This window comes from Perca fluviatilis, chromosome 4 (genome assembly GCF_010015445.1).
Source record: "Perca fluviatilis chromosome 4, GENO_Pfluv_1.0, whole genome shotgun sequence".
NCBI classification, from domain to species: domain Eukaryota; kingdom Metazoa; phylum Chordata; class Actinopteri; order Perciformes; family Percidae; genus Perca; species Perca fluviatilis.
Genome location: NC_053115.1, coordinates 28,925,722 through 28,952,276, shown reverse-complemented (window position 1 = coordinate 28,952,276; position 26,555 = coordinate 28,925,722). Strand labels below are relative to the sequence as shown.

General features: G+C 40.5%; 2 protein-coding genes across 6 annotated transcripts in view; both read right to left on the bottom strand.

Moving 5' to 3' along the window:
- The window catches only part of st3gal8 (ST3 beta-galactoside alpha-2,3-sialyltransferase 8), a 36,112-nt gene extending 34,312 nt beyond the window's left edge, over positions 1-1,800 (bottom strand). Inside the window, exon 1 of one of the 3 annotated variants that reach the window (XM_039797813.1) lies at positions 1,726-1,800. The gene's annotated coding sequence lies outside the window, so the exon portion shown is untranslated. Of the gene's footprint in view, positions 1-1,363; positions 1,388-1,666; positions 1,688-1,725 lie in introns of those variants that run through there. The other 2 variants (XM_039797821.1, XM_039797820.1) reach the window with 2 other exon arrangements.
- A 1,149-nt stretch (positions 1,801-2,949) lies between these two features.
- On the bottom strand, positions 2,950-26,555 carry LOC120557450 (protein SSUH2 homolog). 3 transcript variants are annotated; one of them, XM_039797771.1, is made up of 12 exons: positions 26,426-26,555; positions 21,281-21,361; positions 21,129-21,204; positions 19,680-19,809; positions 16,011-16,071; positions 15,190-15,314; positions 13,596-13,658; positions 13,403-13,482; positions 12,261-12,353; positions 10,382-10,487; positions 9,751-9,858; positions 2,950-7,697 (listed from the first exon to the last, which is right to left on the bottom strand). In XM_039797771.1, exons 1-12 carry the CDS (start codon positions 26,436-26,438, stop codon positions 7,557-7,559), a joined length of 1,077 nt encoding a protein of 358 aa, XP_039653705.1. In that variant the 5' UTR covers positions 26,439-26,555; the 3' UTR covers positions 2,950-7,556. The 3 variants fall into 3 exon arrangements, with proteins under 3 accessions (XP_039653705.1, XP_039653707.1, XP_039653706.1); XM_039797773.1 differs by lacking the exon at positions 26,426-26,555 and adding an exon at positions 21,469-21,703; XM_039797772.1 differs by lacking the exon at positions 26,426-26,555 and adding an exon at positions 21,498-21,703.

Below are 26,555 nucleotides of genomic sequence, written 5' to 3'. Positions count from 1 at the left end.
TAAAGTCAGTATGTACAAAGCAGACCAACTACTGTATATGTTCCATCGACATATTATTTATATATTATAGAAATACTATAGAAACAGCTGACGGACCAGCTAATATGAAGTATACAATACAACAGTTTAATCATTGTCAGCACCGAGCAGTGGAGTACAACAGACACAAAAAAATACAGAAGAAATATTCTAGAAATGTCTAAAGTATCTACTACAACTGCTCTGTTTCCTTGTGCTGCTGTAAGGCTAAATTACCTCCTGAGAATCAATAGTTTGGTCTTAAGTGTTTCTGAAAGGAAAGTGTAGGAGATAAAATAGTGATAGTGTGCGATAAAATCAGTACAACAAACTGCAAGTATCTCAGGAAAATGAGGATGTTATAATGAAGGAGTCCTTGATAATAATAATAATAATAATACAGTAGAGTACAGTACAGTCTAAATAGACCCACCTGTGTGAACCACAAATACACTGTAGAAATATTACAGGTACTCTTATATATACACTGTAATAATATTACAGAAACCCTATGGTTGTGGTATATTAAGATCAAAACAGGCCAACTACGATCCACAGACACCCTGTTGAAATACTACACAGGAGTACTATAGAAAAAAATGGCTGACCAAGTACAGTATTGTTATATTAGATGATAATACAGTCTAGTACAATAAGTTAACACTGCAGGCATACAGTAGGTATAATGGTTAAAGTATTGAAGATGTAATAATAAAATCAAGACAGACATTTAGAAGGTATAATAAAGTAGACCTACAATAACAAATAACTAGGAATTGTATGAGATAAATACTATAAAAAACGATAGGCCTAAATGTGGTATTTAGTCAGGTTCTGTGAACCACAGATAAACCAAAGAAATATCAGAAGTACTTGATGTTATATAGGAACACTGTAAGAATATTGCATCATGATAGATTACAGTGAAGTTAATTACATCTTATAAGGCCAGCTATGTTCCACAGACGCATTTAAATAGTATGGATAGGCCTACTATAGAAACAACTGACAGCCCAACTAATATTACATGACATGAGTCGAGTATAATGAAGGTACTGTAAAACAGGCTACAACAAACTGTATAAAAGGTAAACTGTAGCCTAAGAGACGCTGTAATAAAGTTGGCCGGCAATAAGATAACCACAGGCTACGCAGCTAACGGAAATTGCAGCAACTAGAAACACAGTAGAGTAGTAACAGAGTGGCACAATGGGGGTGGAGACGTCTCACTTTTAAACAATATTACAGAAATACTATAGGAGATAACATTAAGGTCACCGCGGGCCCAACGGACACACTATACGAATATTACAAGAATGTCATAGGAAGTTGTTAGAGAAAGTACCGTAGAGACAGAAAGCCTGAAGACAGTCTGTCCCCCCTCTGCCCCCTTCCTCGTCCCTTCCCTCTCTCTTTCTTATCTGTCTCGACCTCCTTTGACTTTACACGCAAAAATACAACAAACAAACAGAAACAAGAGCAGAGCAGCCTGAGAACAACCCGCAGCAAAATGAGCTGAAAGCTGCATGAAAGTTAGGTGAAAACTTTCCCCGAAGTGTCCAAGCGACGTTTCCACCATGCTGCCACACACACACACACACGCGCACACACGGAGCTGTATCAGGGTGTACCAGACACACACACTGACCCGGTAAACAGCCGGTTAAAGGGCACAACACTTCGTTTAGAACAAACAAGATGACTCACATGAAGAAGCAGCGGCCTGGTGGTTCTCTTCTTCTCTTTGTGAAGCTGCAGAGTTGAGGGCATGATGATGCGGAGCTGAAACGCCCCGCCCACTGGAGAGGGGATTTTTTTTTTTTTTTTTATTGGAATGTGGGTTTTCAGTTTAAGTTTTACTTTTAAAGAAATGTAGCTACATGTAGCTTTTACAGGTAATCAAAAATCAAGTGTTTTTTCGTACAATATCACAACATGGCATGTCAACCGATCAGTAAAGCAGCTGGCAAGGGTCAATCAGTAAATTAATCAGAAGCCTTATTAGTTTTAATATTCAATGTCGTTGGGGTGCGTGTGAACGAGCTGCAGGATGAGATAAAGACCTGTCACCTTTTGTGGACAATACAGTTTGCTCTTTTTAAATGCTCTTCGTCAGGCTCCACTGTGGGCCCTTTATTCCTCCTCCACTGTCATCTGATATCTGAAGCTGAAACACCTCGATAATCTGAACTTTTTTCATTTTTCTGGAAAAGCTCAGGGTGAACTCTCTCTTATCCTTCACTCAATAACACTTCAGATCCCTGTTGTGTTTACATACGGCATGTCTTAATATCTGTTGTTTACGTATGTTCCAACCAGTCTGTGTGTTTCTACAGCCATATATTTAAAGTATAGTATGTGTCAATGCATGTCTCATTATAACATGTCACATACAGTTCATGTACATATCGTATTTCAAAGTATAGACACAAAAAAACAACATAAAAGCTGAGATAAATTAGATATGGATATTGTTCCTTATGTTAATTAGACATCTATCCTGTAAGAAGACTATTTCGTCTTATGTCAGCTAGTGCATGTGATGTTAATCAACCAAATGCTGTACTGCATACTGTTATAGTATTTTCGCTAACAGTGCTACATGGAAGTTCACAGAAAGGAAACTCATGGAATTAAATAAAAAATAGCTAAAAGATAGTGAAAGATAAATAAGTAAAATGCATAGTTTTAATGTATTTCAACATGTTAATAATGGTCAAACAAAAAATAAAAAGCCATTTGCTACTTTTTACTATGTGAATAAAGGTTAAAGTAAAATGCTTTAGATTTTATTTTAGTTAATAATCAATATTTGTCGTATTGTATTGTTATGTATGTAGTTATAGTTTGGATTTGTTTGATAACCTTTAACAACATGTCATATTTGGGGGTTTCACATGTGTAGTTGTAAACAGACATGACAGAAGCAGGTGAGTCTCAGAGTTTATTTCCAGCTTTAACAGTAACATACCATTAATAATCTAATGTAATTACAGAGCATTACAGAGTACTAACAGAGTAATCAGCACAATAGGTGATCATCAGGTCCATCAGGTTAGTAGCAGAGATGTTTGTTAGTCACAGTGATGTTTTAAGCCACTTACATTGCAGATTAAGAGCATTCCCCTCAATAAATGTTTCATCACATTCCAGCAGCATCACTTTAGTTTGAGGCATTAAATAGCAAAGTCACTTTAAAGGTATCTTTCATAAATAATGTTTTTTTTTAATACTTGCTCAAACTGTCACTAAATTTGGGTGGTGCTTGGTTTTGGCTCGACTGTTTTCAACATAGTGGGTGGGTCATAAACGTTCCCATTTTACAGCCAAACGTCACACTAAAATATGTATTTGAATACATTTGAGGCGAGAAATTGGCAATGCTGAAAGGGAATCTTGATTTATATGTGATCAGCGCTGCCCAGTGCCTCTAATTGCTTGTTTTCGTTCAGGGGCGTGGTGGAAACTTGCAAATGCCATTAGGAGCACATATGGGAAGGAAGAGGAACAGGGTTTTTTTCCCCACAGAGAATCTGCCTCATGTCAGGATATAGTGACAGTTTCAGGAAATGACTAAAACATTTCAATAAAAGCTACCTGCTGAACCTTTAACGTTGTGTTCAAGCATGCATATCTGAGAATTAACAGTCGGCTCCCCCACAGTGTTTTTCTATTCACAATAGAAAACACAAAACTTAAATGAAACCCCCGAAGATAAACAATAAGCAACATGGATATTATGAAAGGCAGAATGGAAGGTATATGTCCTATTTAGTAAATAAACTAATATGGCCATTTACCTATTAACTGTTAAACCTATTAACCTGGAGTGGCTTTGTCCTGTTTGGGGGCAGCAGTGTGTCAAGCAACTGAGTCAAACACAAAGCGCCCTCTACAGGAGCTCAGCTGTACCGCAGGGAGGCAGTTTAGAGGCTTAAGGTTGTATATTTTTGTCCTGAAGTGAAATGTTGGTGTCAGCTGAAACTGGAGAGAGCTAAAGTCAGCCGTAAATACAACACCAGTTATGTTCTAAACTAATTAGCAAAAACTAAAATCAAGATTTCCAAAATTTTCTTTTCATTGTTTTTGGTGGATAAAAATCCCAGAGAGAAAAAACATTTGGAAGATGGATCAACCAATCTGATTATTTCATGCGCAGAGCTGCACACTTCATTGTTGAGATTTGAAGTGTGTGTGTGTGTGTGTGTTGGGTCGTCTGCAAACTGTCAAACCCATAACAACCTTCTCGGTGTGGAGCCACAGAGGCGTTTACAAGCATCTTCACACAGCTACAGTTCCAGCGTTAAAGCTATTGCACACGTCTGAACTGAAATCCTGATGTAACACTGCTAACTGCATGAGCATACATTTTCCACAGAAACAAAGACAAGCTTGTGTAGTTGTCTGGCCGTTGATCTCATAACGCCATTAAACAGAACATGTTCAATGATATGTTTAATATTAAACTGTTTGCTTAGTGACAGACTTGGCGTAGAAGCTTTAGTCTGGTTTCATAGGTTTCTGAAAGCTGCTGTTCAGTTTTATGTGGAAACCAGCGGCATCAGGACAGTCTAAGCCTAACGTATGATCAATGCAGCTGACTGAAAAAAAATCTGAATAAGCCTATAAGAAGCCCTGTGAAATAGACAGATTGACGTGATTAATAAGGCTGTAATCTACTTTTACATTCTACTAAATACTACTTTTTTAATATTAAAGCTGGTTATTCTGCTGCCATCAGGTGGAAAGCATGCATCTTCAGAACTTTTCAAGATCTAACAAGAACATCTTGTTTAAGCCTCAAAGAACTTTTAAAAGACTTTTGAGGAGGATAAACATAAAAAAAAAAAAAAAAAAATCTAAAATGATCTTAGCTCATTGAAAGGTGTAAAAATAATCATTAATATTGGAGCTACATCAGTTTCTAGTTGCTGCAGGAATATTTCAGCTGTTCAGCCGACCATTAACTGATTGGCTGAGATTTAAAGCGACAGAGAACCAGCCAAAGAGGCTCTAATAGACTTAATGCAGGAGAGGGTAACAGGATCACTTGAGCTTAGCAAAGCTTAAGATTTATAATAATGTTATGTTGACGTGATGAGGTATTTCCTTCTTAAAATAAACAGAGGAATTAAACATTTAGGAATATTGTTCCAGCACTTTGGTGAGGTTTGTTTGAGGTCTGTTTGTTTGAGGTCTGTTTGTCAACAGCTGAATCTGACAAACAGGTAGATTATTTAACGCTGCTTGTTTTTGACAGAACACACAGAAATCAAGGATATCATGGTAATAATGACATTCTACCTGTACAGATAAAAGGCGAGATGTTTACTAAGCCATAAAACAAAGACTAAAGGACTCAGTCTCACTAGAATTTAATGTAAAAAATATATATAAAATATTTTTCTTGTTCAATTCAACTTAGCAAACCGTTTTGACAATGTTAACCCTTGATGGAATGGACAGCTGAAAAGTCTAAAATGGAGGACGCTATCATAGATGGTTAGCGGTGTGTCACCATCCAATTTTATTTAACCTCCTTAGTCGAAGTTCGACGTCGACTGAGCTAACTTTAGTAGCTCTTTATTGAATGAAATGATGTACAATCCTCAGGACAAGTTGCCGGAGGGGACTAAATGTCCAAGTATAGCGAAAATAGAAAAGAGGTATTTGTGACTGACTAGTGCTAGCGTGTTGGTGGTTAGCTCGCCAGCTACAGCAGTTCACCAACTAGCCCTGTGAGCACGTCAGTGAAGACCATGAATGCATTATAAGAAATATTCTTCCTATACATCCATGGTAAAGACACATGGATGAAGTTTGCTTTGACACTTCCTGATGTGACCAGCCCTTTAGAAAAACAAGAGCTTTTGTTTTTGGAGTCAGCTAAATCTTTATCGGTTTGAGTCAAAACTTCTTCCTCAGCAGTTTAAACCCTGAAGTGGTTTCTACCTTCATGTAACATTAAACCACAGTTAGAACACAGGTAGTAACAAGGGGATCCAGATTCTGCTGTTATGCTATAAACTCTGGCTGTATTCACAACCGCCTACTAAATACTACTGAGGAACTATGAAACGGTTAAATCTATTTATTTTCCAGTATGCAGGGCCAGGCTTAGCTGGTTCCCAGTTTTGAAAAGCGGAAGTGCCTGTTGGCGTGACCGTTTCAGCACTTTGCTTTGTGGGACGCAGTAGGCGAGACAGGTCCAATGCATACTGCAGACTTTGCTTATGTTTGCTACATGCTACATTTTGGCCAAATCAGTACATACTGCTAGCATAGTAGGTGGTTTCGAATACTGCCTGTGTTTCGGTTTCTCACACACAGATTATACACAGGTAAAGTATTATAAAGCACATATCATATCCAGTATTTACCTCTGTCAGATGAAAACCTCATATCTCCTCGTGTTTGATTTACTTTTTACTTATCATCAACTTCCTCTTTCCTTGGCTTCCACAGATTTTATGACAAGTTATGGGCTAACGGCAAGGTCAGATGTCAAGAGGACCAAAACTCATGCTTGTTCTTGAAACAGCTATCATTTGGACATATGAGGTTCCCATGCAATACTGAGGACATTAAATGGCACATGCAGACAGTTTTGGAAACACAAAGACAAACAAATAAATTAAGTCCCTCCAGGATCATTTAGTTAGTGTGGAGCACTTTTTTTTAAAATCTTAATTGTAAAATTTGAACTACAACTTACGACAAATAATTAATGCCAGTACTGAGAAAGTTACTTTCTTCTCTCCCTTATCTTTTTTAGCATAATGTTACATACTGAACTTTCAGTTTTATATTCATTTCAGACAACATTGTAAATGTATTATTTATCGCAACAAATATGTTTTTGTGTTTAAGTGCAAGTAACATGCAGGTTTACCTGCGAAAATAGAAGCCGACCACTTGTGGCTAGGGCTAGGTATCAAACTTTGAGACTTCTATGCATATTTTAGTATCGAAAAATGCCTCATCATTCAATTCCAAATTATATATAAGTAAATCTCATAAGAATCAGTGAGCCAATAAGCATGCAGTTTGTACCAAAATCTAATAATGCTTGTGATAGTTCTGTCTAATGTTGCACGCTGTATAGAGGCAGGCAGGAAAAACTTGACGTTGTTTATGTCGTTACTTTGCGCAAGGACAGGATGTGGCTCAATGTGTGTGTTGCTAATTGTGAGAGGCTTGACTACAGCGTGCGTCCCATAGGTGTAAAGAAGGTGAGAAAAAAAATAAAGATTTGTAATGTGTAAATGTTGTTTTTGTGTAATTTGTTTTTGTTAAAAGAGATTTTATCAGATAAGATTCAGGAAACATTGGCATTGAAGTCTTGGTATCAGTACTGACATTTTTTTTTTTAAAAGATACCCAGCCCTACATGTGGCAAGTAGTTAAAGTGTTAGTTAAACAGTATAACAGTTTGGGACAGTGTGTGTGTGTGTGTGTGTGTGTGTGTGTGTGTGTGTGTGTGTGTGTGTGTGTGTGTGTGTGTGTGTGTGTGTGTGTGTGTGTGTGTGTGTGTGTGTCTACAGGATGACACAGCAGCAGGTTGCTGGGTAATTGTCAGCGCTGACTTTGTTCTCTTTGCCGTAGACGAAGTAGACGTGAGAGTCGCCCTTCCACTTATAGTTCACCTTGGTGATGGGGATCAGCTCGACTGTCTGCCTCTGAGAAGAGAGATAGTAATGTTTAAGGAATAGTGTCAACATTTTACAAATGTTTCTGATATCTCAACTTTCATCTCTAATCCCTCAGCTGACAATTCAACTGCTTTCAGTTATTATACATCAACTGAATCAGTTTCAGCTTTGTTGAAGAAGTACGTGTACTCTCTCGCCAAAATGCAAGCTAGGGTCTTTTTGTGAATGTACCCGAGTCAAACTTTCGTTTACAAGCATATTTAGGACGGAAGCATCACTTTTAAGATTTACCGTATTCTCGTTTTTTGGTCAAATGGCCTTTTGAATGGGAGTCCTAGGGGCACTTTTATGCTAGCCTCAAAATAGCTATTTTTAAAACCCTAAGAAGGCTCGACACAGCATGAAACTTTGCTCCACGTATCACCAGGGGCTCTACACATGAACTCCAGCATTGAGAACATTGTTTCTGTACACAGAGTTTACTAAAAAGAAAGGTTTATATATATATATATATATATATATATATATATATATACACACACACACACACACACACACACACACACACACATATACACACAGTGCCTTGCGAAAGTATTCGGCCCCTTGAACTTTTCGACCTTTTGCCACATTTCAGGCTTCAAACATAAAGATATAAAACTGTAATTTTTTGTGAAGAATCAACAAGTGGGACACAATCATGAAGTGGAACGAAATTTATTGGATATTTCAAACTTTTTTAACAAATAAAAAACTGAAAAATTGGGCGTGGAAAATTATTCAGCCCCTTTACTTTCAGTGCAGCAAACTCTCTCCAGAAGTTCAGTGAGGATCTCTGAATGATCCAATGTTGACCTAAATGACTAATGATGATAAATAGAATCCACCTGTGTGTAATCAAGTCTCCGTATAAATGCACCTGCTCTGTGATAGTCTCAGAGGTCCGTTTAAAGCGCAGAGAGCATCATGAAGAACAAGGAACACACCAGGCAGGTCCGAGATACTGTTGTGGAGAAGTTTAAAGCCGGATTTGGATACAAAAAGATTTTCCAAGCTTTAAGCATCCCAAGGAGCACTGTGCAAGCGATAATATTGAAATGGAAGGAGTATCAGACCACTGCAAATCTACGAAGACCCAGCCGTCCCTCTAAACTTTCAGCTCATACAAGGAAAATACTGATCAGAGATGCAGCCAAGAGGCCCATGATCACTCTGGATGAACTGCAGAGATGTGGGAGACTCTGTCCATAGGACAACAATCAGTCGTATACTGCACAAATCTGGCCGTTATGGAAGAGTGGCAAGAAGAAAGCCATTTCTTAAAGATATCCATAAAAAGTGTCGTTTAAAGTTTGCAAGCCACCTGGGAGACACACCAAACATGTGGAAGAAGGTGCTGTGGTCAGATGAAACCAAAATCAAACTTTTTGGCAACAATGCAGAACGTTATGTTTGGCGTAAAAGCAACACAGCTCATCACCCTGAACACACCATCCCCACTGTCAAACATGGTGGTGGCAGCCTCATGGTTTGGGCCTGCTTTTCTTCAGCAGGGACAGGGAAGATGGTTAAAATTGATGGGAAGATAGATAGATAGCTAGATAGATAGATAGATATAAACAAAAAATACATTGGTTGACAGTAAAACAATAGTGCATACAGTGTAGCTACAGTGATGCCTATCTCTGCACTGGACACACCAAGATGAAACGGATATCCATCTTTTTACCTGACTCAGTTAAAAAAAATAATAATGAAGGTGCTCTTTGGAAGGACACACAAACGTTCAAAAAGCCTTTATTTAGATGGCTTTTTTATATTAAAACAGCATTCTTAAGGTTGAAGACAGCTGTTTGTGCCGCTACACGTGGGTTGTTACCCAGCTCTATTTTGTAACATACTACCAATTTCAATATAACAAAAAACTATTTAAATAAAGACTTTTTTTAACTTTTTGCAAGAAGAGTGCATTGGACCTTTCTTCTTTTTTATGATAGATAATATGTTGCCTCCTCCCAAATGATGTCTTTTCATCTTTTCTCCTGAATCTGTCAAGTCATTCAGCTGTCTGCCGGCCTACCTGCTGCAGGATCCTGGAGGTCTGGGCATACTTGCTTTGGTGATCTCTGACCAGACGCTCCGAGGCCTCAGAGATGGCCGGGTTTGGGAACCCGAGCAGCGGGTAGAGCTGAGAGGAGACAGACCGAGAAGGGGACACACTTTACTGACAATAAAACAGACAGCTAACATTAGCAAAGTCCCTAATTACTCAATGTTTCCTGCGGCATACTATAATGGAGGCGTATTGCCTTGTAGGCTGATTCAAGACCCCTCCTCCGCTCCGCATCAGGCTCTTGCATCACCATTTCTGGGTTCTCATTCGCAATAATAACTGTCTCACTCTACATTTTCCTTTACATAGTATGACAGTATAGTTTTATTATGGCATTTAAAAATTACAGCATAAGGTGCAATGTAATCATAATTATAATATAGTATAACATAATATAGTACTGCAGTATAATGTAGAATATGAAATGCAATATGTATAGTATATTAAAGTATGATATAATATATAGATAATAATATAGTTTGAAATAAATAGTGTGTATAGCATAATATATATTATAGTGTGTGTGTTGTGTGTGTGTGTGTGTGTGTGTGTGTGTGTGTGTGTGTGTGTGTGTGTGTGTGTGTGTGTGTGTGTGTACCAGGTACTGGTTGTTCTTGAACAGCTCCTTCCCGCTCACAGAACGAAGATCATCGATGTTCAGACCACAGTTCTGCGCCACCACGTGGTCCTCCACATGGTTAGTCCTTAACACAGATACTCACATATTAAACACATTTATCCAATACAATACTAAAACAGAAAAGAATACATAGACATACATAATTTCATCAGTTATTTAAATTGGAAACAGTATACAATATGTTTTATACAAATTTAAAATCACATTGTGTAGGTTCATCTTTACGCCACCAGAGGTCACTAAAGTGGCATCCATGACAACACCACTGCACACCAAATCCATTTAATCTGTAACTACAATAAAGCTACTATTTGTAGAATTTGAACATCATTATATCATCTTTCAAATCATTTTGATGTCATAAGTTTTGTTTGTAAAAAATTTAGAAAACTGGTTCAGTGTGTGTGTTGCTTTCAGCCATTCAGTCTCAGAGTCCCTGGGTCAGATCTATGATCAGTTGTAGAAAAACCTCCAAGGATCATCTCAAGGACCATTTGAACCTCCTTAGGCAATGTTCACACTTGCCCTATTTTCTGAAGCTGCCAGCATCTGTTTCACATTAAAACCCTATGGAGTAAACCGTGTTTTCAAAAAACTTTCTTTTTTTTTTTGCAGCCTAGACCCTCTTTTTAAAGTTGAAACCAGTAATGATCCTAGAAACTCTAAACTACCAGATAGAACCTCCTCAGGTACCACTCAATGCCCCTGGAAACTCTTCAAGACAACTCTAAAACTTCCTCAAGGAACCCATGGAACATAATTAAGGATTGGATCTCTTTAAGACCGCGTAGAACTACCTCAAAGACCACTGAAATCTCTTCAGGAGACATCTTTAGGGTCTCAGGGAATCTCATCAAAGGACCCAAAGGATCAATTTCCGGATCAACAATCAAAAAAGGGGGACACTGCCACTGTTTACGAAGTTATTGAAAGCTAAAATAATGACAAAAGGCACAACTCCGGGAGGACTTGGTGTCGCCATCGTCAATGCATTTTTTGATATGTGAGTGCGCGCACATAGGCATGAAAGCGCATGCGTTACATTGCACATTATGGCAAAGGGCAGGGGACATGCAACTTGTCATACGTTTCCCCAACATATATGCGTCAATAAAAGAAAATAGAAATACATGAATAAATTAAAATTTAAAAAACAATAATGGCATGAAAATAGGTTGTTGACGAGTCTCGAAGCTCAAGTCCGAGTCAAGTCTGAAGTCTTTTGGGTCGAGTCACAAGTCAAGTCTGAAGTCAGCTGTTTGGGCGACACAAGTCAGAGTCTCAGACTTCAGTCCCCATCTCTGCCGCATAACGCTCACTTTTTGTCGCCTAACCTTAACCGCAATGTCGTCCGAAACAACCGGCAGCTCATGGTGCCCTGTACATGGCTCTAAGCCCCCTATTCTCGGGTAACTCAACTACCAGCTGCCGCTGATACGACGGAGCTGTAGCCGGCGTCATGGCTTTTCGAGTTCTTCCGCTCCTACAGTAGCCATGACTGTCTTTATCAACTGCTATTAACATGCTCCATTCACGTGAACATACAACTGATTTTAACATGCAACGTTCACGTGAACAGAAAATTGCGATGCCTGTATCTTTTCACGGCAGCCCTCCATAGAGATTTATCCGCCTACTTTAAGTAATGGTGAGAGTAAACATTTATTTCACACTATTATGGTTAAACTTCAGCGGTTCATATGCATTTGAATCGTTAGTCCGTTAAACCACTAATGATCAAGGACCTCTGGAACCACCAATGAGCCCTCGAACCGCTTTAAGATTCAAGGGGTCATTCATTATGAACCTGTTCGTGGACCCCTGTATCAGTACTCACCATTCCACCTTCACCTTGATGTAGGTTAGCAGTTGTCCCTTTCCATTACAGGTTTCACACTTCTTCGTACCCATAGCATCACACATGGTACACCTACACACACATACACAAAACATACACACAAACACAGTCAGACATGTTTCACATTGTTTTGGGGTTTTCAGAAAAACAGAGAGAAGGGATTTTTATTAGATGCTTATGGATGGATATGCAGGAAAGGGGGGAGAGAGGGGATGACACACTCCTGTCATTGACCAAGGACTAGGCGTACATGGGGCACATACGCTACCATACTGACAGTAGGGTGTAATTTAAAAAAAAACAGAACATGGTTTTTCCTGGTCTAGTTCATGAACTCTGCATGCTGTTAACTTCATATCCTGCTAAACATTTTCGAGATCATCGTTCAGCTTTATGTTTCCTTCCAAATTAAGTCATTGTTGTGCGGCGCTTTTCTGTCTTAGCTAATTAGAAAATAGTGGTTATAAAATGAGGTTATCATCATGTTGTGACTCTTTCTGCTGGTATGTTCAGGGACAATCTGATATCTGGCATTCAGGCTGCTGAATACAAACATTTCAAGATGTTCTAAATTCACCAATTGATTTACACAGCATCCGTGTTTCCTGATCTTTTGTCTTCTGGGTTTCATTTATTGACAACAAAAGTCAACGTTGTTACTCTTTCAGCCTCAGTCCTCGAATGCATCACTGCAGAAAGATTTCAAAGCTTGATTAGTAGTTAACGGAATACAGGTCAGACCCCTGGAGTCCGGCATTCTTGCGCTGGATTCAAGCAGCCTTTTCACACACAAAAGGAATTCACAGAAAATGAAATTATTACAAATTTAAACCCCTAGGTCAGTAATTCCCAACCATTTTGGCCTGTCCCCCCCACCCCCCAAGGAGTCTTGAGATAAACTTGTCTAATAGGACATGAGAGACAACAATGTACCAAAATCCTGTTTTTTTTCTTTTACTTTTCTCTTTCATTGTGAAAACCTAGAATAGTTTTACCTATTCAAGCCTCTAAAATCTATTCACATAGAAAAATCTAAGAAGGGAACAAGGACATAAGTAGACTTGGATTTAGCACAAGCCAAAAAGGTTGGGAGTCACAGCCCTGGACCCCCCCTTCAGGACCTGTCTTTGCCTGTAGCATTACAGTGCGAGCAGCTCTCATCAGTCTTCATCCCAGAGCCGTTACACACCCAGCACGGTTTCTTGAGAGACACACACACACAAATATAAAAATTGAGAGTTTCATTATTATAAATCCACATTAAATAAGTTCTGACTCATCTGTTAAGTATTATGTAGTTTATATATTTCTTACAAATCCATCTCCATGGCACTCATCGCACAGCATCGTCCCTTTGGAATGGCAGCTGTGGCATTCCTACACACACACACACACACACACACACACACACACACACACACACACACACACACACACACACACACACACACACACACACACACACACACACACACACACACACACACACACACACACACACACACACACAGTGTAACACTATGCACTATTATATAAATAACTACTGCACTATATTCAGGGACATTTTCCTCCTTCGCCTTTTCACACATGCCATGGCAATAGCGGAACAGATGGGGTAAGGCACAGTCCAGCACATGGTGGTAATGCAACACTTATGGATGCCAACCGCCATAAAAAGAAGATGGGTCAAGGCTGGGCTGGATGTGGCGAAAGACGTCTCTTAATATTTTTTGTCCGGTGACATTGTTATGGTAATGTATTTGATATTCAATAAGTTGGCAAGACAAGTAATTGCAAAAGCATTGGCGTAAATGCTAAACCATAAACAATTGGCGGATTTCATCAGACAGGTGTAACCCTTTACGTGCCTGTCACTGCAAAGTTTTTGCTTTCATTTCAAACAAAGCCGTACTGGCATTTTCCCTGAAATGTTCCAAGGTCTTGAGGACAGAAACTTGTTGGGACAGGTTTCCCTGAATATCAATCCCTGCTCCCATTCACACATGATCCCATGCAGAAAGTGTTCCTGAATATTGCAGGGATAGACTGCAGGTGTAAAAGAGGCTTTTCAATTATGTTGGCTTAGCATGCCACTGCAGAGATCCTGTTGATTATGTTCTGCACTGCATTATCACAGAGGACTGTAACTTATGATGTGTAGTAAATGGGCTAAAGCGTGATAAATACTGGCACTGTTCTCTAAACAACAGGTAACAACAACAAAATAGCTTTTTGAGTAATGGAACATAGAGTAATCTTGTTTAGCAAAAATAAATGTCATATAACATTTCAAAATAGAAGTTTCATTCACACTGAAATGGAATGCTCCGCATCAGAATCCTTCGCTCTTAAAATCATAGAAGAACAATGAATTGAATTCCCATTCAAATAAACATAGCAGAATGGTCATTTATATATTTATATTTATATATTTATATATATATATATATATATATATATATATATTATAGATTTTTTTACAGAACTTATACTGTAACAATGACAACAACTGTCACTGTAACAATGACAACAACTGCTGTAAATTCTTCCAGGACCCCTGCAACACCCCAGGAACCTTTCCAAGGCCCCCTGTAGTTTCAAGAAGGCCAGGCATGGCTTTAAGACCTTCTGGAACCTATAAAAGGACCCCTGGAAGCTTTTCCTGGACCTATGGAACCTTTAAATCTGTTGAACTTTCTCAAGGGACCTCTACTGCCTTTTCAAGGACTCCAAAAATACTCATACTCTAAACTCAGAGAATCCCGCTCTCTGGTTGGCTGTCAGCTTTATGTTAAAATCAAACATAGTTCAAGCCAAAAGTTTGTTTGCAAATCAGAAGGCAAATTAAACTATAGGTAACCACAGCGCTAAGGTGGTCTTTGACGGAAAGCTTCTGTTAACCAATCACCTTGATGGAGGAGGTGTAGGGCACGCGGATCTCCTCCGTGTGATCGGTGAAGAGGCTGGGAGTCGTGGTGGCCTGGATCTCCCAGGGCCGGGGTGCAGTCTGGGTGTAGAAGTCAGCCGGCTCACCTGTCAGTCACACGAGAAATATATCACACCTGTCTGTCAGTCAAAAAGCACGTGGCACCGTCTGTCAGAGTGATGTCATCAGGGTAATCTCAGTTTGGGCTTGGACACTTCAGATTTATACATACACATTAAGACGTGTCTGTTGAACAAGCAGAGAGGGTCTAAGGAAAGACTCTATCCAGTTGCATTATGGGAAATGTAGGGTTTGGGAGTTTGATCTATAGTAAGGATTAAAACTAACCGTTCTTGTTTTAATCGGTCTCTCACACAGCCAACAACTTTATGGAAATTAGATACTGAATCACTGGAGGAGGACTGATTTAATGTGACTAAGAGCCGTTTCTCCTGTTGGTGTGTTTAAAGACACTCCGACATCTGTTAAGTGAGACCAGGTTATTGAAAAGCAACCTTATTTTAATATGAATAAGATACAACCAAATTCACACAAATATTTAATGACACGGTAATTGTTTGTATTCCTGAGAAGAGCAGGATGGCTGCGCCCGTAGCAGATCTCCACAAACCAACGGGTGACGTCATGCATGCTCTGTCCATTAATATACAGTCTGTAATCAAAAACAACTAATTGCCTTTCTCTCCATAACTAATGTAACCCATTGGTTTGAACTCATTAACCTCAGCAATTAGTGGACCTTTAAAGCTCAGAATTAAGTTCAGGTTGCTTGGTTTATTTACCTTCATGAGGTTTGTGGGCCCACTCAGTTGACCGGGACTCAGTGAATGTCTCCAGTCGATACTACAGAGCAGAAAACACACTTCAGCAAGTGACACTACATGTGCAGTGTTTGTACATTTTAGCTGGCAGAGACAACAGTGGTACGTACAGAAATAATAACAGCAATATTCACAGTAACAGTATCAGAAAAGAATCTAATTAGCAGGGCCACACAGAATCTGTGGACACAGATTTTGAACAAATTAAAAAATAAATTCAAATTTTTCATTTGGATGTGTCAGTACATCAATAGGTAGTTTGCAAACAGGAACTACTAATAGTTAATTCGGCATAACTTAAAAAACTCAAGTTGTAGCCCACATTCAACTAACTGACTCCATGTAAAATCACTGAGAAATGTAGATCTAAAACTTAAGAACATGATTATCCCCCGAATAGAAGTAACACAAAGAGTAATAACTAATTTAACTTATTATGAATAAAGCTAACAATAACTTTAGTGAAAATAGCAGAGTATACATGTATACATGGGATGCGTTCAGGCACAGTACTGAGTGTACGTCACCTGTGTTTTGGCAGTGCTCAGAGCTCAACACACAATCACTGATGTTAAAGTAATAATCTCGAAGATTGTCAGCTACAGTTATTATGGCCGAACAAAGAAAAGAGCAATGACTACAGACGATGAAACATCAAAAACAAGTGAAAGTGAGATCCAAAAACACAACTGCAATTACCGCTTACCGCCATAGGCCAAAGAGAACGAAACTGAAACCTTCTTCATGATTGTAACTTTAAGCATGTTAAAACATAAGAAAAGCTTCAAGATTCTTCATTAGTTCCAGACATTTACACCATTATGGTTTGTTCACATTTTGATATCACATGAGAGTCTCTGAGGTCACATGGCAGCAACGTGAGAGTCACATAATCAAAGTGTTTCTAAACTTGTGAGAAGTGATGTCATACTGTCAGACTGATAAGAGGCTTCTTCTGTGTGGAATCATGCTGTCCTTTTTTTTTGCAGACTGCAGTTTTCTTTACAGCATTGATGATGCGGAGCAAATTAGTAAAGCCACTGTATAGCAAAGTTCCGTCAGAAGAGTGCTACTCGCTCTGAAACGTGTTTTAAACGTTTTTGTAGTGTTCCCTGGACACAAACCAGTAAGAGCCATTCAAAATTAGTTCCACAGTATTGCAGGTGAATGATGTAAACCCTTTGAAATAAAAGATTATGAATTATAATTCTGTTAATGATGGTGCTGCAGCCTCAGAATGGGATTAGTATCCTGGGACTTTTTCGCCGTCAGGATTGCACCTAAATTAAATAGATTATAGGTTCAATACAATTTCACCGGTAATATTATACTTATGATTAAATATGATATTAAGAGCATATAGCATTTACTCTAGCAGCAATTTTCTCCCACGCAAATTCTCCCTTTTGCAGCAGCCGCTGTGTTGCTTATTTAACGAAATACATGTTCAAACTCGCTGTATGTGCGCAAGAGTATTTCCGCCGACCAGATGTTTGTGGTTGTTGCCAATCGTAGTATCATGGCTCCATTCATGCTGCCTTTTCATAGTGGTGGTGCACGCGCTTAACTCTGAGTGAACCTACTCGGAGTTGATTGAACCAACTCAAATCAGCTGTTATGGAACCGAAAACTCAGTTTCCCATCTCAGGGTAAATCAACTCAGAGTTCAGGGTTAGACTCCGAGTTTGTTAAACCTCCTTCCTGAAAGGGATCCCGGAGGCCTGAGCTACGAAGCAAGATCAACATGCCCTGGATCTCTTTCAGTTATCCGGCTTCACCTAACCTAACAACCGCGGTCCCGCATAAGCTGCATCACGACGCTGGTTATCAACTAGTTCAGTCAACCCAGGGTTTCCCAATCCAGCGGCGCGCGCATTCACATAAAAGAGGCGGTGTTTGCGCACCACGACCAATCGCAAACATCTACCAGAGCCGCATATTTTATATAAGAAGAGCAAATTATAATTCTACATAAATATGAAGAACACAGACTCGTTTTTACAGGGAAAACACAATACAGTCACTGCTTCCTAAAACAGGAAGGAAAGCTGGCAAAAAAAATAGCCGACGCTGTAGATGCGTAAATCACAACGCTTATCAATATCACTTCTCCATCAGTCAGGACCAAGATCTGACCATAATTACACTTGTCCTTTCCATAAACTGTCGTTGCTTTAGCCTATTATTTCAGTTGCAACCCTGGCAGTGGGAGCGATCGTGAGAGCAAATAAAAAATATAAAAACATAATTCAAACCGATGTGCGCATTGGTGACACACGGCTCCAGAAGCCGATATGTAATTCCCTCCCATTAAAATATATTAGGCCTATATTTCATAAAAATACCCATCAGGGAATGTTAAAGGGGTTGTCGGTCTCTAAATGTTTTAACTTTTATTAGCGCACCTCTCTCTCCCCCTCTCTCTCTCTCTCTCTCTCTCCCTCTCTCTCCCCCCGCACCGAGCTCCGCCTGAAGAACGGTGACGCCGTTTTCAACCGAGTATTGATCGGTCAGTAGGCGGTGCTTTTACACCGGTTGATCTCTGATCTCCAACTTAACCTGCTCCCGACCAGGTTAGGCGATCAGCATGAGTTACCACGCCGATTGAAACCGATAAAAAGTGATCCACCTTCGTGATACAGAAAATCCTGGGTTGAACCTGAAGTTAGCTCGTTAACACTAAATCCTGCTTCGTAGTACAGGCCTCAGGTGCCAATGGTTCCAGCCCTACAAAACACAACTGGAGCATCCTTAAAAAGGTGCTCTAAGCGATGTTTGGTGACGTTACCTCTTGTTGACGTTCGAAGTATTGTCAAACAAAACTAGGCTAGCTCGCCCCTCCCTCCTCCTCCTCCTCATCCCGTCCCCTCCCCCTCCCTTCCGTGCTTCCGCGCACTAACCCCCCAATCCCCATCCCCAAAATCCTTCTTGTCGGTTATTGGTTGGAACACTGGAAGACTGTTATGTTTCGTGGCGCAGGTTGGAACGGCTTGTTTTTATTGTCGTTTATGGAGCCTGGGCTGTCTACAGAGACCGCGTTTTTTTACGGTGTGTTCAGGGGACAGGCAGCACACGGATAGTGAGGAGATGTTTTCTGTATGTGACAAAAAAACATTATGACTTCCAATATGTTATCTCCATGGCCTAGGAAAGTTTGATCAATATTTGTGAACATGAGCTAATCTCTCTCAAAGCCATAAACCAGAGAAGTAAGTCTCAAACTTGTGATGTCATCAAGTATAAAGTCTGGAGCTGCTCCGTGGACAATGAATTTAAGACTGATTGTTTTTCTTTTTTATACCTAAATGAGCTTTATTACATTGTAGTGTTCTCAGTTCTGAAACTGAACATGTGCCCACACTATGTACTATGTACTCCGAACATTGCCCTGGTTGCTCTCAGTGTCATAGAACATGTTTCCCAATTCATTGTCTATAGAGTAAAAATTCACATCACAAATTTGAGTTTTAGCACTCTGGGTTTCAGATTTGAGAAGGAGAGTTGTTTGCTAATATTTTTTAAACATATAAGTAACATGTATGATTTTTGAAAATAACAAAGAAACATAGTAACAAACACCTGTAACAGCACCAGTTAAAAGCATCATAAAGAATGGGAATTTCACTTCACCCTGTAGGTGTTGCATGGCTCCATGCTGGTGATGACTCCATCGTTGACGGGACCGCTACTGTAGCAGCAGTTAGACGACACAAAGCTCTTGAACGCCTCACGAGCCACATCCTCTGACAGTGCAGGGATGCTAACACACACACACACACACACACACACACACACACACACACACACACACACACACACACACACACACACACACACACACACACACACACACACACACACACACACACACACACACACACACACACACACACACAGATTTAAAAATAATGGGCGTAGAATTGGTGATGTCACCCATTGGTTTGTGGGCTACCTTTTGAAGCCAGCAGTTTGCATTTTGGCCATTGCAACCTTGGTACTTTGGAGCCAGAAGGGATCAGATTAGGACAAAAGGGCAGAGCAGGGGAGGATATAAACCAGTGTTGTGTATGGTTTCAATGGCGCAGTGCTAAGATAAAACGATAAAGAGGGAAGTTTTCAAACCTTCAATTCAATTTTATGTATAGTATCAAATCATAACAAGAGTTATCTCGAGACACTTTACAGATAGAGTTGGTCTAGACCACACTCTATAATTTCCAAAGCCCCAAAAATTCCAGTAATTCCCTCAAGAGCAAGCATTAGCAGTGACTATTGCGACAGTGGCGAGGAAAAACTCCCTTTTAGGAAGAAACCTCGGCAGACCCAGACTCTTGACCTTCAGATGTGAGTCCTACAGCAGAGTTTTACTGGCGGGTACACACGGACCACCGGGTAGTGCGCTGTCCGTTAGCATGTACAGCAGTATCAGACTTTCTCTTAAAGTGCTCATATTATGCTCTTTGGGTTTTCCCCCTTTCCTTTATTGTGTTATATATCTTTTTTGTACATGTAATAGGTTTACAAAGTGAAAAAGCCCAAAGTCCAACCCAAAGGGACTTACCATCTCCAACAGAAAACACTGTTCACAAACTGCTCCAAACAGCTCTATTGTAGTTCAGCCTTTACTTCCGTGCGTCACTTTGTAACACACGTTATAATGCTCGCCTAGCTGCTAGCGTGGCACGCCTTCATACTCTGCTTCTGACTGGGTAGTAGTCCTTACCTAGGTACGACGCATGTGCGACTCCCAACAAAGATGGGATAGAAGTGTGATGCCTCACTCGGTAGCTAAAACAGAGAGCTCAACACACAGGGGGAAAAGAGGAGTTGTGTAATACAAAATATGGTGTTTTTTGAAAATTAAACCATGTAAACGTATTCTGATACAACCTCTAAATACAATTATGAACCTGAAAATTAGCATAACATGAGCACTTTAAGTAACCAGCTAACACTAGAGCTAGCTAGCGAGTTTGGTTGACACACAGCAGGATGTTCAACGCAGCCCCATTTCAGTTTAGATAGAACGGTTTGCTACCTTTTGTCGGGGCTGAACGTGGCCCAGGTCTTAGGTCTTACCTCCAGTCGGCAGGTGCAGGGCCAGGTTGGGGCGGGGCTACAGGCTCCATGGGCATAGGAGGGGGCAGGAAACCTCCTGCATCAACAACAACTTTAAGTAGTTGCAACAACATGAATATTATGTCAAGACTTGTAGGTTGTACTTCTCTTACCTCCTCCTGCCAAAGTGCCTTCATATCCGGGCACGTTGCCAAACATGTTGGCTGCGGGGGCAGTGGGAGGGGGATACACAGCTGGAATAAACAACAGGAAACAGTTCATATTAAGTGAAAACACCTATGTATGTGGAGCATGGGTGTGCAAGGCTTTTAAAGGAATATTTCTACATTTTAAAATATACATTTTGTTTTGTTTATTGACACCACTCGCCAGCATGATCCAGTTATTCTTTTTGTAGGTTCTTTTCATGACAGGTCTTGCTTTCCTCCTTCCTTATCTTCCAATGTAGGCCATCTTCTTGCATTGGAGTGAGTCAAAATGGCGACTCCACCTCCTTTCTTAAGCTATTGGCTGCATCTCATGTCCCTTATTTGATAGCTCCTCAGCTGGAAGTTGTTCTGTCCCTCCTCCGTGAAAGCCGTCTCAAAGCTCTTATTTCTGCCCGGAGAAGAGAGCATCGAGGAGGGATCACCGAGGAGCTATAGCCGAGGATACACGAGAGCAGCCTTCCCAGTAGGCATGCAGCTGAAGGAGTTGCTAACTCCGCCCATACAGCTGACCAACTCATGTGACGCTTCAAAGTAAAATACATTTCCTCGATGCCTCTCTCCTTGCATGATTTCCTCGCATCTCTCCTGTGCTTCCTCTGTTGTGGGGGGGGGGAACTAAAGCCGTTTCATGCTTCTTGCGTTCAGTGTGGTCGACACGGTGCGGACCTCCAAGATTTTGTAACAACGCAGACACGTCGCATATACCGTGTTGCAATGATTGGCTAAAGGAGAGAAGAAGTCCGTTCTTTGAGCTGTTCTCACCGCAATCAGTATGAAAGACCAGACGGTTTGCGGCGACCATGCACGCCGTCCGCATCGCCCCGACCGCGCCCGAACGCAAGAAGCATGCAACAGCTTTAAGATGCGAGGAAGGGAGGCAAGTGGAGAAGTGGGCGATGCAATTTAAAGGTCCAATATGTATTACTGACAGCTAGCGTTTAATTTACTGCAGTCCAAATTCTAAATACTGGACAGAGTCATCTCCCACGCCCCCTCCTCCCCAGACTTGAAGTTCATGGAGGTTGCCAGGTTGAGAACACAGCATCAATCTTGCTAGACGCTTGTCTCACATAGCCAGACATTACTCCACAGCACAGCGGAATAATGTTAGATTCTGGCTATGTTAACAGTCATAAAAGCCTGTGCTCACACGAAGCTCTGTATCTGACTCACAACCAGTGATGCCAGTAACGAGTAATCTAACGCGTTACTATTTCCAAACCAGTAATCAGATTAAAGTTACTTATCCAAGTCACTGTGCATTACCATTTTTGTCATTTTCCTTAGTAAAAATATATATTTTTGCTTTCTTCTTGCGTCTCCGGAAGCCACATATGCGACAAGTCACATTTTCAGCATGTGGACAGTTCACGTGTACCACGCAGCGACACAAACGTAAACAACAATGGAGGGACGAGAGAGATGCGCGCTTTCTAGCTGGAAATACAGTCACTATTTTAAGTGTCAGCTAAAGACGGCAATATTAAGGTACGTTGTACACTCTGTGCTGGTGGCGACAAAGTGCTATCTAGCTACAAAAACACTACGTCAAATTTGAAGAAACATTTGGAGTCGCAGCACTGCAGTCAAACTTACAGAGCAAGTCCCAGCAGGTGGTGCGAAGCAGAGAGGAGGTCCCCCACCACCCAAACAACAAAAGCTGGACTTTGGTGCAAAACCAGTAAGTGGGGGAGAGTTGAAGAATTCGGTCTGGCAGTATGTTGTAGAGGAAATGCTGCCCTTAAACACGGTGGACTCGCTCTCTTTCGTGCCATAATAAACCAGATCCCTACTACTGGCAATGCCGAGCTGCCTCACAGTAGGGTTGTTGTCGGCAGTTACTGAATGTAACTAATAAAGTAACTTGTAATCTAACTTCGTTACTTTTAAAATCAAGTAATCTGTAAAGTAACTAAATTACTTTTTCAAAGTAACTGTGGCAACACTGCTCACAACCACCCTATCCTGGCTTAAAATTACGGCAACAGACACACACAAACACAACTACCTACCCGTCCTCTTTAACCAACTGGCAAACACTAAAATGATGGCAACAAACCTAAAACCGCTAGAAACATAACATGCCAAGCCTGGCTGTCAGAATGGGTAGTTGATACCAACACACAGGCCAAAACACAAACCATCACGGAACAGAAATTTTAGTGGAGAAAATACTGGCATTAGCATTGGTGTCAGAAAACATGGTATTTCAGCTTAGCATGTTAACTTAATGTCTGATGACATATTGTGGTCATTTTGAGATTTAATACAGTTATACATTACATATTGTACCTTTAAGCTAAGTGAGATGCACTGATTTACTCATGTCTCACTCACAGACGGTTAATATTAATGGACAAAGCATCCGGTTCGGCGAAGTGCTGCAAATGCGGAAGTGCCTTAAACTACATTCTATCTGAATTCCAGCAGGGGGCGACACGTGCGGTATGAGAAAGTGACCCACTTCTCACTTGATTTATTACCTCAGTAAACATTTTCCTAATGGGTTTATGGTCTCAATCGCTAGTTTTAAGTCTTCTGCAACACAGAATGATGTTAATTTTTTTAATTATGGTCTCGTTGATTCTAAAATTGCCGATAAAGCAGGGGGTGTTTTAGGGCGTGGCTATGATGTGATTGCCAGTGAAAGTGTGTAACGCAACATAGAGTGTAAGCCGCTCCTCCCTCACTCCTCCCGCTTGTCTAAAATAGTCACATCCGCCTGCTTAATGGCAAAGTCAAGGACGGATAGCAGATCTCCACAAACCAATGGGTGACATCACACATGCTCTGTCCATTAAAGCCCATGTTGCAAGGTTTATTTTCTAACGATTTTTTGCAATTTGCTTGTTGGTAATAAACATTTAAACTGTTACCCAACAACATCAAATACAATGGATATCACAAAACGGAATAAAATACGAAAAAGTTGTACTTTTTTACAGTGGTTTCTCCTTTCCCCCACAATGCATTGCATGACGTCACGTTGGGGAGACGACAGGCGAAAGCCCCGTCTCGGTTCACTGTCCCGGTTACGGTTTCTGCCGCTGGTGTGGCAAAATATGGCTTTTTGTCTCGAACGAGTCAATGTGTCTTTATTATGTGTATAATAATATTGGGGGGGAAGTGAAAGGCAGCTTGGACGGGGATGCTATTCGGCTTGGTTTAAACAGCTAGCTAACGCTACGCCGACGTTTGCTAACGTTAGCGCAACAGTGTTAGCTTGGACTGCTAGTTAAATACCGTTATTACAACTGCCTTCGGAGCTACGTCCACGTTGTCAACACAAGACATGTGGCGTTAGTGCTCCTTTTGTGCCATACTTTTATTGAATGAAATATTAAGCTTCGCTCCTATGAAATAGGTGTTTTTTGTAACATTACACACAAAGCTAACTGGCTATAGTTAGCCTGTACGTATGGCAAGCGGGATTAGCTAACGTTACGTAGCCAGCCAGCAACTCCGCAATCGGCAGTAGTTTGTCCGGAGCTAACCGCGACAGTATGTTGCCCACAATCAACCCTGCTGCTAAAAGCAGTCAATCTGCAGTGATGTTTGAAATGGAGACACATGGATGTGTTAGCTGTCGAGGTTAGCTTGCCGAAGCTGCTTGCTGGCTATGCAACGCGTCCGCTAATGTCCCGCTAGCATACGATACGCCTAACTATAGCCAGTTAGCTTTGGGTGTAACTAACAAAAACTCACCCATCTCCGTGGGAGGCCGAAGTTTAACCTTCATTCAATAAAGTTATGGTACAAAAAGGAGCACTAACGCCACACAGTCTTAGGTTAAAAACGTGGGCCGAATATAGGAAACTCCGAAGGCAGTTGTAATATTTACCTAGCCGGCTAGGCTAACGCTGTTGCGCTAACGTTAGCGAAACGTCGGCATAGCATTAGCTAGCTGTCTAAACTTGAGAAAAGCTGAACAGCATCCCAGTCCAAGTAATAAATAAACACCAGGCAAATATGTTGATACTGCTAGTAGGCTACCATCAAAACGTGAGATATCTAATCATGATATCAATCATATCTATGCGTTTACAACCATCGCGGGATTTCACAGGTGGGACTGGCAAGTTAGCCCATAGCTAGCATGATGCCTTGTATTTTCTAGAACTAGATAAGTTTACCGGTACTTATCTGAACTAACGACATGATCACTGTCACTAGATATAAATTAAACATTGACTTTCACTTGGTGCTATTCACGGACAGTAAAAACCCTCTTCCTCATACCAGTCAGTCACCATAGTTCTAGTACTAGGCTGATACACGTCTCCCCAACGTGACGTCATCACCGAATTGCGGAAGAAAAAACACTAATACCAAAAACCTCACAAAAATGACAAAAACTGTCCTTTAATACTATTTGGAGACATTTTTAACAATGATATACATATATTGAGTGCTATATGTACCTGTTAATCAACAGTGGTGGTTAACTTGCAACATGGGCTTTAATATACAGCCTATGGTCTCACACATAGCGGAAGTTGGGCGGGGTAGGTTGACTGTAAGAACAGCTGCACAGTTATTTTGGTCTAACCTTTCTAAGTTTCAGTTAAAAACATAAACTTAAGAGCATGTAAAACATGTAAACATGTTCTCTTAAAAACACAAAATACGAGTATACTATGAACCTGAAAACCGTATAGGTCTCCTTTAAGCGACGAAGACATAATTAATTAATTAATTAATTAATTTAGTTTAGTTAATAAATTGACTTTTGTTTATTATTCCAGATAAATAGCTGCAGAAACAGTCTTTAGTCGGTTTAAACTGCTTCCATTCTACAAAAACATGATTGCAATCAACTTTAAAGGGTCAGTCCACTGTTTTCTATCTTGCAGACATCCAGGTCTAAATAAAAACCCGCTGCATTCAGACTCCCTAACCCGGAGTTAGCAAAAACTAAAAACGTAAACCATGTTGGAGTTAGCCTATGTGAAATATGTTGTGTCTTAGTAAAAATATTTACAAGACGCTGGTGGCGTGCATGTCTGCGGCTCAGCAGCAGCTGGCCGTGTTGTGGTCGGTTTGGTCACCCGTGTAATGTTGTGTCCTGTCGTGTGTTTTAGTTCTTACCTGCGCTATTCATCCTGCTGCTATTCGATCAGTATTGTATCAATAAATCCAGACAATTTCTCCGTTAGTTTTTACACCGCCGGGTACAAACTGCTGCTCCACAGCGACGATTAAAGGACATTTCCGGTGA